Source organism: Agelaius tricolor, unplaced genomic scaffold, assembly GCF_023055355.1.
Source record: "Agelaius tricolor isolate 1412-34295 unplaced genomic scaffold, bAgeTri1.0.p SCAF_31, whole genome shotgun sequence".
In the NCBI taxonomy this organism is placed as follows: Eukaryota; Metazoa; Chordata; class Aves; order Passeriformes; family Icteridae; genus Agelaius; species Agelaius tricolor.
This window is the reverse complement of record NW_027269291.1, coordinates 1,497,858-1,510,588: the sequence shown is the minus strand read 5'-3', so window position 1 is coordinate 1,510,588 and position 12,731 is coordinate 1,497,858. Positions and strand designations below refer to the sequence as shown.

The 12,731-nt window shown below is 58.2% G+C and overlaps 1 protein-coding gene across 5 annotated transcripts; it reads right to left on the bottom strand.

The window, feature by feature from the left end:
• Positions 1-867: 867 nt before the first annotated feature.
• On the bottom strand, positions 868-12,455 carry LIMD2 (LIM domain containing 2). 5 transcript variants are annotated; one of them, XM_071451158.1, is made up of 5 exons: positions 12,104-12,455; positions 4,252-4,362; positions 2,549-2,593; positions 2,015-2,154; positions 868-1,567 (listed from the first exon to the last, which is right to left on the bottom strand). In XM_071451158.1, exons 2-5 carry the CDS (start codon positions 4,300-4,302, stop codon positions 1,408-1,410), a joined length of 396 nt encoding a protein of 131 aa, XP_071307259.1. In that variant the 5' UTR covers positions 4,303-4,362; positions 12,104-12,455; the 3' UTR covers positions 868-1,407. The 5 variants fall into 5 exon arrangements, with proteins under 5 accessions (XP_071307259.1, XP_071307256.1, XP_071307261.1 ...); XM_071451155.1 differs by having other exon boundaries at positions 4,252-4,397; positions 12,104-12,453; XM_071451160.1 differs by having other exon boundaries at positions 4,261-4,362; positions 12,104-12,448.
• Between the last annotated feature and the right edge of the window lie 276 nt (positions 12,456-12,731).

Below are 12,731 nucleotides of genomic sequence, written 5' to 3'. Positions count from 1 at the left end.
CCAGACAGGACGTGCTCGGCAGAGCTGATGGGATCAGTCAGGGATGTTGATATCACAGGCTGCTGCTCTATGTGGGGGCTCTGAAAAGCTCAATTCCTGTAGAATTTGAAAGACAAATAGGGGTTCCTGAGCACAGCTGTACAAAGTGTGCCTGGAGGAAAGAGGTAAATAATAATTAAAACCAGACTCATCCACGTTCTCTGGTTTTCCTGCACTGGTGTCTCCAGCCTGGCAGGGCTTGCTGGGCTCATTAATTTGTAGGGCCTGTGGTGTCCAAAGCAGGGCATTGGAAGTGGGGTGATCCCAGGGCAGACCTGTGAGGCCCCCCCAGCACTGACCCCATCCTGCCCCTGGCAGAGCCACTGAGGCACAGGGCATGATGGGGAGGGGAGAGTGTGAGACACATCGGGGCAAAGGGGTGGATCTGGTCCTAGGGGATCCCCAGGCTGGTGGATGCCTTTTGAGGGTGCTCTGGGCTCCATTTGGAAGCTGGTGGAAGGTTCCAGCTGGGCTGTGCAGCTCACAGGGCAAGACCCATGTGGAATTTGAAATGCTGGTTCAGTTCCCAAAAACCTGGGGGCTCCAGGGGGGGCTTCTGATGAGGGGCCTGCACCCTGGCCACCTCTGCCTACTCCTCATGGTGTGCAGGAGCCCTCTGGGCACTCCCCAAAGAAGGGAGGGCAGCCTCTTCCCCTTCCCTGCCTCCCTTTCCCCCAGCCTCACTGACACACAGGTACCCAGGAATGTTTCCCTGATCCCACAAGGACACAAGCTATTTCCACACTGCTATTTCCACACTGCCTGGGCAGCAAGAGGCAGACCTGAGCACCTCCCCAGGCCCCTGGGAACACAGGACAGGACAGGGAAGGCTGGGAAACCTTGTATTACAAAAATAAAGGCGCGCAGGCAAAGCTGCCGCGAGGCTCCAGCGCAGAACGTACCAGAAGGCAAATATAAAAAACAGACACTGTGAAACCTTAAGGCTGAACCATCCCAGCTGAACTGAGCTGATGTAAACCAGGGACCCTCCTCATCCAGAGCCCCAGCAGTGCAGGGCTGGTGTGGCTGGGAGCTCTGCAGTGGCTCAAAGGCTGGAGAAGCCCCCAGCTCATCCCTTTTCCATGGTGACAAGGCCTGAAATGGATCAGCAGGGCTGGGGGTCCCATGGGGGGCATTGCTTCTGCTCTGATCTCACTGGGCAGAGGGGCCTGCAGAGAGAGGGCTCCAGGTCTGGGGGCTGCACCCCGCTCAGCTCTGCCCTGTCCTCTCAGCCTGCAGGACCCCTCTGAGCACCCCCAAAGAGGGGCTCCCCCTTTCCCCTGGCCCAGGTCCTGCTCTACATCAGCTCAGTTCTCCCGGCTCAGCTCCTCCGGCTCTGCGGGGCTCCGGGGGCGGGGCTGGCCCCGCTCACGCCGACTTGGTGCCGCTCTCCACCTCCTTGTGCACCCACAGCTCCTTGTGCTGCCTGCGCCCGAAGCCTTCGTCGTAGTTGCCTTTACTCTTGAAGAGCTGCTGGAAGTGGGGCTTGCAGTAGAACTCCCCGTGGAGCGCGGCGTAGCTGCCCAGGCTGGGGAGGGAGGGCAGGGTTAGCAGGCAGGGACACTGGGGAAACTGGGGGGCTTGGGGACACCGGGACAGCAGAGGGGACAACATGCAGGAGGGGACCCTTAGGGCCAACAGCTCCCTCCCACCAGCAGAGGCTGTTGGGGGCTGCTGAGAGGAGAAATGGGGGGTCCCAGGGGAGCTCAGCTTGGCCCTGAGTCCTCTAGAAGGAGGCTCTGGCCCAGCTCCGTGTTCCCCTGGAGCTGCTCTCATGGTGAACCTCTCTCCTTCCATAGCAGGTAGGGTTTAGCTGGGCCCAGGTGTGCACATAAACCTTTGCTTTGCTGTGATGGGTGGGCTGGGGGGCTTTGGCTACTGGCCAAGGGAGGGGTTGTAATGGGAGGGACTATTTGGGAGGGTCTCTGCAGAGCTGCAGTGGCACCTGTCCCAGCACAGGGACAGCCTGGCTCACCTGAGCTTGGTGTGGCAGTGCTTGCAGCAGAAGCAGGAGTTGTGGAAGACGAATTTGTCGGCCACCAGGCGCTCCATGGGGTACACGGTTTTCTGGCAGGCAGTGCACATCTCCTTCACCTGCGCCTTCAGGCTGAAGGACTGGCCAAGGGCAGAGCAAAGGGACACAGAGGATGAGGAAGGAGTTTGGGACAACCTGGATCCCTCCACTGCCCTCCATTCACCAGAGCACTGGGGAGCAGGAGGCAGCCCCATCTCCCTCACCCTCCCTGGGCCACTCCACTGATGCTGGGCTGGGTGGGAGCTTGGCCCGGGGGCTTTTGGCCCTTCCACCCTTGCCAAGATGGCACAGAGCAGCTGGGGCTGCCCCTGGATCCCTGGCAGTGCCCAAGGCCAGGCTGGGCAGGGCTTGGAGCAGCCTGGGGCAGTGGAAGGTGTCCCTGCCGTGGCAGGGGTGGCACTGGGTGGGCTCTGAGGTCCATTCCACCCCAGGCCATTCTGGGATGAGTCTACGGTGTAGCAAAAGCAAAGGTACCTTGGAGCGCTGCACTGTGCTGCCTCCTGAGCTGCTTTTGGCCTCCTAAAAAGGGAAGGAGAAAGCAAAATGAGAGCTTGGCACAAGACCCTGACCAAACCCCTCTGTACCTGCACCTGCAAACCATCACCTGTGACCCACGCACCTCCACACAGCAGCTCTGCTCCTGCCCCTGGGAGGGGGTAATTAACTCCCCTTGCTGGAGCTGCACAGGGCTCAGGGGGAAATGCTGCCCTGTGGGTGCTTGCCCAGGCTCAGGGGGCAGTGGCCCCTTCCCCCTGGGCACAGCTGGGTGCCCCTCGCTGTCCCAGAGCCTCCTGGGGCCAAGGTTTTGTTTCCAGTTCCTCTTCTTCCCTTCAGCCCTGACAGTGGGGCTGTGCAGGAAATGAGATGCACAGCCCTGGGGGTGTGGAGAGGGCACAGGAGGGCACAGGAGGGCACAGGGCAGAGCTCTGAGCTCTGGGGCTGCTGCAGCTCAGGGGCACAGCCCCAAGCACTGAGCAGCCCCTACCTGTGCCCCAGGTTTCAGGCAGGGTCTCTCTGCATCGAGTCCCTGCAGCTGCAACAGCTCATCCCTTCCAAATCTCCCCTCACCAGTGCACATCCTGCACCCACCCCACACCTGCTGGCTCCTGACAGCCACCCCAGCAGTTCCACCCTCCTGGGCACTGATGGAAGTGCTCTCTCCTTCCCAAAGCCGGGATCCAAGGGCACTCCAGCAAGGTGACCAGCCAGGGCTGGCTCGTCCCCCTCCTGCCTTGTTCCCAAGGTCAGGGCAGTGTGACCCCAGGACATGCCCCCAGGATGTCACCCAGTTTGGCTCTGCCTGCCCAGCACTGCCCCTCTCTGCCCCAGGCTGATCCCCACCCCCTGTTCCTCCTGCTCTGTCCTTCCCCATCATTTCTCCTTTGTATTTTGGGAAACAGTTTGTCCAAGGGAGGCACAGGAAGCTCTCCCCTCACTGAGCTGCCTCCTCAGAGGTTTCCCAGCTGCTCTCACTGCCTGAGGTCAGGGACATGATTTTGTGATTTTCCTCCCAGTCCCACGAGGACTGGAAGCAGGAGCCAAAGTCAACAGTGGGCCATGGGCAGGAGGAGGCTCAGGCTGTGTAAAACCAGTTGCATCCCTTGGCACTGGGAGAACAACCACAGCTGCTCTCCTGGGGTTAGGGTTTAATGTGCTGTTTCCAGGCTCAGCTGACCAGAGCTGAGGAAAAGCTGCCTCTCTGGAGCTGAGACATCCGTTCCCAAGGCTGCAGCAGCCCAGGGCTGCTGTCACTTCTCGGCAGCCTCCTGGCCAGCCAGGCACACTCTCCATTCCATATCTGATAGATCTTCCCTCGGGGAAGGGCCGTATCCTGTCCCAGCAGGAGATGTTCTTGAACCTTTATGTTTTTCCATCTCCAATCACTCCAGCTCCAAAGCTCTCAATTGTGATCACGGAAAGCCATGGAAACACAAACAAACAGACAGCAGCTCCAGGAGCTGTGGATGGAGCAGAGCCTGAGGCTGGCGTCCAGTGTGCTCAGCAAACAGCACCTTCTGCTGGAACATTCCTGTCCCCAGCTCTGCTCTTTGAGTAGCTGTGGCTGTGCCTTTGATCACCCTAAAGTGTCAGGTCAGGAACACAGCTTCTGTGTACAGCCCTCCCCCCTGAGAACCCAAACCCAGCTGAAATTCCCCTACAAACCCCAGGGTACAAACCTCACGTACATGAGCTGGGGCTGGGCTGGCTGCTCCCGTGGCCTGGAACATGGCTCCTTCCCCTTCTCCCTCTGTTTAATCCTCAGCTTGAAGGCTGTGGGTCGAGGTTCCCTGCAGAGGCGTCAAAGAGAGACCTCTTGCAACACCTGGAAAGGAAATGTCATCAGGAGTGGGGCTGGTTTCATCACCAAACCCAGCAGCTCTGCAGGAGCTGGGGTGTGCTCAAAGCTCCCTGCAGGGTCAGATCAGCCCTTCCCAGAGACTGAGGCACAGGGAGATGCAGCTCTGGAATACTGTGATAGCAGCTGGAGGGTTTGGGGCTCTGAACACCTGGAAGGTGATGGGATGGCTTCTACTCCAAAGCCATGAGTGGAAGCACCTGCCAGGCAATGACCACTGGTGGCAAGGCTGGTCCCGAACCAAGGCAGCAAAACCAGCACCCCGTGTTTCACTAATGCAGCCACTCAAGGACTGGTGTTGCTGGAGGAAGGGACTGTGGTTTGAGTCCAATTTTAGCCCAGAAAAGTCTTGCTGATCCCAGCTCAGCAGAGCCAGTGATGGGGATTTTGTCTTCGGTGCCTTTAGGCTGAGCCCTTGTGATGTGCCTGGGAGGATGAGGCTGACAGGGCTGGGACCAGCACAGGAAAAAAACACCAGCATTGCAAATCACCCCTTTAGGTAAAAAAGAGCTAAAAAGGCACTGACAGCTCCTCAGGGGTTTTCCCCACCACACTTTACCCTCAAAACACCCGTGAAAGATGAGCCCTGGTTTGAATACAGAGGACAGAGCTGTGGGGCTGAGTGATGCTGCCAAGGGAGGAGCAGAGCAGAGAAAAGAAGGGGGAAGGGGTGGCTCTGCAATGATGGGGATGAGTTAGAGGCTGGAAAACCAGCACCTGCCTCTGCCTGAGGCTGCTTCCCTGTCTTACTGAACCCCCTTGGCCTCATATTGCCACCCCAAAAACCTTCCTGCTGCCCAAGGACTGGGCTAGACACTGAGAAAGCCCCAGGGCAGAGACATCAGGGTGGAGGGCTTGGGGCAGGGGCATCTCCTCAATGCCCACCTCAGAGGGACATTTGCAAACGTGTCCTGGGCTTTAGGGGGCTCTTTGGCTGCCAAACCCCCAGCAGGCCTGAGTTACATCAGCAAAGCACCTAAAATTCATGGCTGCTTTCAGAGTTGAAAGAGCATTTCCCCAGGTGCTGGGTGCCCCTCTCAGCCCTGCTTGCAAACGTTTCCCAGCCCCAGCTGAGGCCCAGCCCCGCTCTATCAGAATCATTTCCCGTCTCGCTGCGGTTTGGTTGTTATTTCCTGCTCTGAGCCTGCTCGCAGGCTGCTGCTGCTGCTGCTGCTGAACCCAGCATCTGCTGGGGGCCACCCCCACAGCCCCTCCCTGCCCCCATTCCTGGGACAGGACCTGCTCTTTGTGCTGCTGGGGTCCATCAGCTCCTGCAGCCCAGCACGGACCCTGCAGGGAACATGAGGGACCCCAAAGACCTGGTGTCCCCACGCCACACACAGCTCTGACACAGATGCACAGCCCTCTCCCTTTTCACCTGCTTTTCACCTTCACCCCAGCCTTTCTTACAAACATTTGTCCTCCCCCAGCTTCCCTTCCCTCGCAGCTCATCTTCCTCCCCTGTCCCACTTTCTTTCCCTGGGTTTTTCCAGACTCCCCACACTGCTGGTGCCCTTCCCCAGGAGCTGCTCCAGTGGAAGGTCCCTGCCCATGGCACAGGGGTGGGATGAGATGAGCTCTGAGGTCCCCCCAACCCAAACCATTCAGGGGTTCTCTGATAAACCCATTTTTACTTCCACCCACTCTTTGTTTCTCTGCTCCTCATGCCCCCAAACCCCTTTCCCTTCAATTCCACCCACTTATCCCCCCCATGGCAGGATGTTTCCCACCCAGCCCCTCTGCCCTCCGTGCACAGACCCTCTGGTGCTTCCAGCCAGCCCCTCGCTGCAGCTGCTGCTCTTCAGCCTTCAAACCTCCTTCCTGCTGCAGGGCAGGAGGCAAGAGCAGAAATCTCAAAGGGGAAGGGTGTGCTGGGGCGATAAGGGAACCAGAGCAAGTGAGAAACTGCAAGAGGGACTCTTGGAGGCTCTTGGCTGCTGTCATGGCTCTTCTCAGGAGCACAGCTTGGGGCTGGGGCCCCAGGCAGCCACCAGCAGCCTCCAGGAGAGGGGGAATGTGGTGACACAGGCAGAGCCTAAGGACAAGCTGCCACACTGATGCTACAAAGCCTTCACAGGGGCTCGGGAAGCCTTGGGGCGCGCTTGCTTTGAGGGGTGCAGCGGGCACGTGTGACAAAGCCCACAGTGGAGACTGGCACCATAAATGCCAGATCTGACTGTCCCAAATCTCTGCTCCCTAAAGTCCTTAGTCACTTGCACAGCCTGGGAAGAGCAGGAGTGAGGACTGCCCCTCCTGTTCAGGTCATGCCAGCAGTTTCAGGTTTTCAGCTCAGGACAAGGTGAGAGAACCCCTTTACCTTCCAGCCTCTCTCATCCTGCCCCTTGCAGCAACCGATGGCTCCAAGCAGGGAGGAGTTTGAGGGGAGGAAGGCAACACTGCTCCATCACAGAGCTTTTCCCCAGCAGCCTCCTGCATCCCCTCTCACCTTCCTGCCTGACCCTGGGGCAGATGGAGGGAGAGGGAACATCTGGGGTGGCCCCAGGGCAGTCCCCAGCCTCAGCCTGCCTCTGACGGGTCAGGTTTCCTGCAGCCAGGAGGGTGCAGGGAGCATTTCCCTGTTCCCTTCTCCAGAGGGGCCAGCAGGGCTGGATCCCAGTGTAGATCCAGTGCAGGCCCGGCCCGTTCCCGGTGCTGACCCCGTGCAGGCCCGGCCCGTTCCCGGTGCTGACCCAGTGCAGGCCCGGCCCGTTCCCGGTGCTGACCCCGTGCAGGCCCGGCCCGTTCCCGGTGCTGACCCCGTGCAGGCCCGGCCCGTTCCCAGCCCATTCCCGGTGCAGGCCCGGCAGGGCTGAATCCCGGTGCTGACCCAGCCAGTTCCCAGCCCATTCCCGGTGCAGGCCTGGCCCGTTCCCGATGCTGACCCGGCCCATTCCCAGCCCAGGCCCGACCCATTCCCGGTGCAGACCCAGCGGGGCTGGATCCCAATGCAGACCCAGCAGTTCCCGGCCCGGTGGGTCCCGACAGGGAAGGAGAGTGAGTGCAGAGGGCGAGGGGCCCCTCTCTGCCAGATGGTTCCCATTAGCAGCCCTGGGAAGGGTTTGTTTACTGCAGGGATCGCTGCTCCATTGCAGGAGGCTTCCCCAAAGGCAAAGCACGGCCTGGGGGATCCGGGCCCCCTTCCTCCTCCTCCTCCTCCATCCTCAGAGGACATGGAGTGACCCCAGAGCATGGAGAGGCTGCCAGGGCTTTCCCCAGGAAATCTTGGCCTGAGCTGGTGGCTGTGGGGATGGATGTCCATGAGATCCTGTGCAGGACCAGTGAAACCCACACACAGGCCAGCACTGACCCCCCAGCTCCACAGCCTTCATCCCTCTCTGCTGGCCAGTGTGGGAAGAGGTGAACAGGAGCTGGAAGAGCCTCTCCTGAGCCTGGGATCACCCTGCTCCCAAGGCTCAGTCTCTGCACTCTGGGGTCTCACAGCTGACCCCACCATGAAGCCAAGCGTGGTGCAAAGCCAGCATCAAAGAGGCCAGGCCAGAGCCAGGCACAGCAGTGCCAGGGAAGGGATGGTGGAGCCAGCCCAGTGGCCACAGCTCCTGCTTCGGGCATGGAATCCCTTCATTCTGCTTCAGGTCCTGGCTCTTGTATGGCTTTGAGCCAGCCACTTGACCTCATGGTACTGGGGAGCCAGGGCAGGTCCCTGCTGGCTCAGCACAGGCTGGGGGACTTCAGGGAGGAGAATCCAGACATTTCTGGGGACACCCCTCCCCTGCTGGAGAGATTGCTGGGCCTGGCCCTGCCTCACCCCACAGCCAGGAGCCACCTTGCAGCAGCCTGCTCCACTCATCCCCTTTCCATCCACGTTCTGCCTCTTGAGAGGCTGCCAGTGGGCAGGAAATCTGCAGCCAAAATGCTGAGGGATGCTGACAAGGAATAGCTGTGGGGAGGAACAGGGCTGCCTTTGTCAGGGCAACAATGGGGGACCCACAGGAGCGAGGGGGAGCCCAAGGGAAGCCCCTGCCCGCCCTCTGTCGCTTTCATCCCTGCCTGCCCTGAGGAGAAGGTGCACAGCTCTGGAAGCACCACGGGACTGGGCTGGTCCTTGCCCTGCCTCTCAGGGAGGGGCCCACAGGCCAGAAGGACCCTACTGGGCTTCACCTGCTTTCCAGAAGGAGAAACTGAGGCAGCCACTTCCTGGGATTGTGGCTGTGTTTAATGGCATCCATTAAAAATCATGATCTGAAGGGAGTCCTTGCTCCCTGGGATCTCCTGTCTTGCTGGGAGTTCAGATGGAGCAGAGAAGCGTAGCAGGAATCCTGCCAGGAGGATGAGAAGAGGCTTTTCCAAGCAGAGACAAACTTTCAGTAGCACCAGACAAAAACTGCAGGTTGAGTGGTTCTGGCTGGACATTAGACAGAAATGCTTCACTGGGAGAAACCTTGGGAGCTCTGCAGAAGGGACTGATGAGGTGCAATATCAACCTGCTGCAAACAAGCACCATAGGCAAACAGCTCATGGCTTCCCTGCCCTTGCCAGCTCTTCCCTAATCTCTTCCATAAACCATGCTCCACCTGGAAACATCACCCTGCTCTCCTACTCAAATGTACATTAGACATTAGTTCTTCTCCCATCATATTTTGCCTCTCAGAGGGATCCATAAAGAGTAACCACGTTCAGGAGAAGCAGATTCCCTTTAAGCAGTTCTCACCTGGTGGGCTCTCTGTTGCCACAGCCACCGTGGTGGCAAACAGGTGAGCTGGTCTGGCAGCTCCTCACTGGGAGATCTCAGACCTTGGTATTCTGATACAAAACTCCAGCACCCCTGAAAACCTCTGGCCTGATGTTTTACATCCCTCCTTGCAGAAGAATCCAAGTGTCTTCCTTGCATTTTGCTCTCTTTTCCCCGTCCCTTTTCCTGTCTCCACCTAAAATAATCATTTCCTTGGGGCTCTATCATCAGGCCCTGTTGTTTCAGAAGTCATTTATCATATCCAAGGAAGACACTGAGCCAGCCTGACACAATCTGTGTTAAAACCACCCAGAATTTTATTCTGCTTCCCAACAGCACATCTGATTGCTCTTCCAGAACCTGGTCTAGAAACCAACCTTTCCTTGTGCTCCAGTTAATGGAGCTGTAATTGCCAGTAATTTCCTCCTTCCTCTAACACAACCTCTCCGTGCTGCCTTGGCTGATTTCCTCTCGTGGAATATCACCTGTTACTCACCAGACTCTGCACTGGCATTTCCTGTGGTGGAGTTTCCATCCTTGGAGGGGTTTAAGGCACTTGGGGACATGGTTAGCAATGGCCTTGGCAGTGCTGCGGGAATGGCTGGACACTATGATTTAGAGAACATTTCCAGCCTGAAGGATTCTCTGATTCCATGGGATGAGCCCATCTCTTGGGCTTTGAGAGACCCCACAAAAAGCTTTTGCTGTTTCATCACCTGCAGATGCAGTAAGAGCAAGAGTGGGTCCAGTTGCAGGCACTCCAAAACACATCACAACCCCTTTCCATGGTCCCTGCCTCCACACGAGCCCTGCAAAAGCCGCTGTTTGCTGTTCAAATGCAGATTGTGTAAGAAGAAAACACGACCAAAATCATATTGGTAGTTAAATCTCTTCAAATACCATTCTTTTTGAGCTGCCTCAGCTATTTTCAGCCTTCATCTCTATCCTTCTTTTTAGGATCCAAGGTGCCATAGAGCCCAGGATAGGATCTGGTTCTCCGAAATCCACAAGATTGCAGTGGAGCAATGAGTGTGCCAGGAAAAGTAATCCCTGGAGAGGCACATCAGAGGATGCTGAGGCATCTTGCCACTGAAAACCCCGAGCTGGACATATGGAGAGGGTTATGGGCACACCACAGGAGTGAAAAACATGTCTAAAGTGTGCTTAACACTGATATTGCAATAATCCTTTTGTCCAGATTTAATGTTTTCCATCCCAGGGCTTTTGCTAAGAGCGAGGTAAGCGCTGCAACACCCCCAGATGGCAGATAAAAATGACTTAACTGGCAGGGAAAAGCAGACATGTCTTGGGGGGACATGGCAGCTGCCTGGCAAAACCCTGCAAGAGCTGAGGGCGGGAGAAAAGGAAAAGAAAAACTTCACCACCCTCCAGGACCAGAGGGGTCGTTGAAGACTCCCAGGAATTACCCACTCAAGGAAACCAGAAGAGAAATTCCCTTCCCTAACGAGAAGCCTCCTGGGATTTTTGCTGACCAAAAAAAGGTCAGGAACCCGGTTTTAAGCTGTTTAAGAATGAAGATGCATCCACCACTTAGCAAAGCCCAAGAGGTTGGTTCTGACAGATCCTCAGTTTGGAACTGGGAATTTGCTCCTTGTAGGACTCCCATTTAAAAAGGACATGAACACTGGGGCTGTGTCAGGCTAGGCTTGGTCGATTGCCCTGCAATTATTTTGTAATCTACATTAATAATGCTGCAGATGTGCTACTCCTGGCCTTAAACACACAACAGCTCAGCTGAGGCACCAGATGTCTTCCCTGTGAGAGCCCTCACACGACGTCTTTGGTGGACAAAGCCCAGTTTTCAAGGCTGGATTAGCAGCTTTTCTTTTCAAAACTGTTACCCACACCATGAAAAAAACCAGCAGAAAATTGATCATAAATATGATCGACAAGCTATCTTAGCTTGTTTGAAGTGATCCAAGGGGATTAGACAGATCAGGCTGGCTCAAAACACAGTAGTTACAGCACCAGACTGGGACTTGGGAGACTCAGGCTTGATTCCTAAATCTGCTGCTAATTTTGGGTGGCAGTGGATAAATAATTTCATTTTTTCTGTTCCCTTTTTCCCTCTCCCCTCGACAAAAACAGAGCTGCTCTCCTTTGTGAAGCCCTGGGAGATCCCTGGCTGTTAAGGGTTATGTCAGAGCCCAGGGCATTTGTGTTGTTATTAAATCTCACAGTCATGCAACAGCCTCCCCAGGGAAGTGATGAAAGACCTGTCGCTGGAAAGGTTTAAATGCAGCCTGGACGAGGCGGTAGGAGACACACATCGGGAATTGGCAGGCATTAACCAAGGGGGATAAGGCGGTCGGGATCTAACAGGTTTTTCTTCCACCTCTGCTTTTTCTGATCAGCTTAATAAAACGGATCTGTCCAGCCGCCCTCCGGCATGTACTGCAGCACACAACAAAGAGGGGACTACAGCCCGAGCGGGAACGTGAGCCCCCAGATACGCCCCGAAATACGGCCCCACATACGCACCCCGGAGCGGATCGGGCCAGCAGGGCCTGCTCGCCCCGCCGCTACCGGCCCCTCTCGAGGGCTCCGCGGGCACGGGGAGCTGGCTCCGGTTCTGAGCCCCGATCCCCGGCCCCGATCCCCCGGCCCAGACCCCCCGGCCAGCTCCGGGACTCCGCTTTTCCCCCATTCCGAGCCCGAACCTCCTCCCGCGCCCCGAGGCCGAGCAGCTGCCGGTGCAGCGGGGCTGGGGGCGAGCCCGAGTGCGGGGCGGCTCCTGAGCAGCGCAGCCGCTCCCCGGGGCGCTCCCCGCTCCTCTCCATCCCCGCTCCTCTCCATCCCTGCCTCTCGCTCCCCGCCTGCCGCTCTGCCTGCCCCGGCCCCCCCAGCCCGGTGTGCTCGGGAACCGGGACCCCCGGTGCGGGCGAGCCCCTCAGCCCCGCTCCCGGGGCCGGCATTGTCTCGCCGCCGCCGCCGCCTCCCGCCGCCCCCGAGCCGAGCTCACCGCCGAGCAGGAGGGTCCGCAGGGCGGGGCCGTGCCTGTGCCGTGCCGTGCCGTGCCCGGGGCTCTGTTGCCCGTGTCCCGCCGCAGAGGCCGCGGCCGTGAAGCGGAGCCGCTTCCTGCGCTCCCCGCGCCGGCTCCGAGCCCTTTTATCGCGGGGCCGCAGCAGCGATTGGCTCTCGGCGTCGAACCGGCTTCCAGCCGCTCGCTCCTTTGTGTGGAGCCAACCTCTAACCCCGAACCTTCCCCGCTCCCCCGGCTCCCAGCTCCCTCTGCCTGGCCGTCCGCAGCCTCCCCGATCCCACAGCGCCGGCCCTGGGGCGACCCTTCTGCTTTCTGGCACGGGGTGCAATTACGCCCCCGCTAATTAGCTCCTCCAGCCTCTCTCCCATGAGCTGCGTGTGCACATTGGCTTCGCCCCAAGCTTTGGACACGGCCTTGGGCTCTCTCCGCGTGGCACTCACCCACCCCTGTAAGGGATCCTGGAGCATCCCAAAGGATCCATCCTGACCCCGGTAAGGGATCCTGGAGCATCCCAAAGGATCCATCCTGACCCCGGTAAGGGATCCTGGAGCATCCCAAAGGATCCATCCTGCCCCCATAAGGGATCCTGGAGCATCCCAAAGGATCC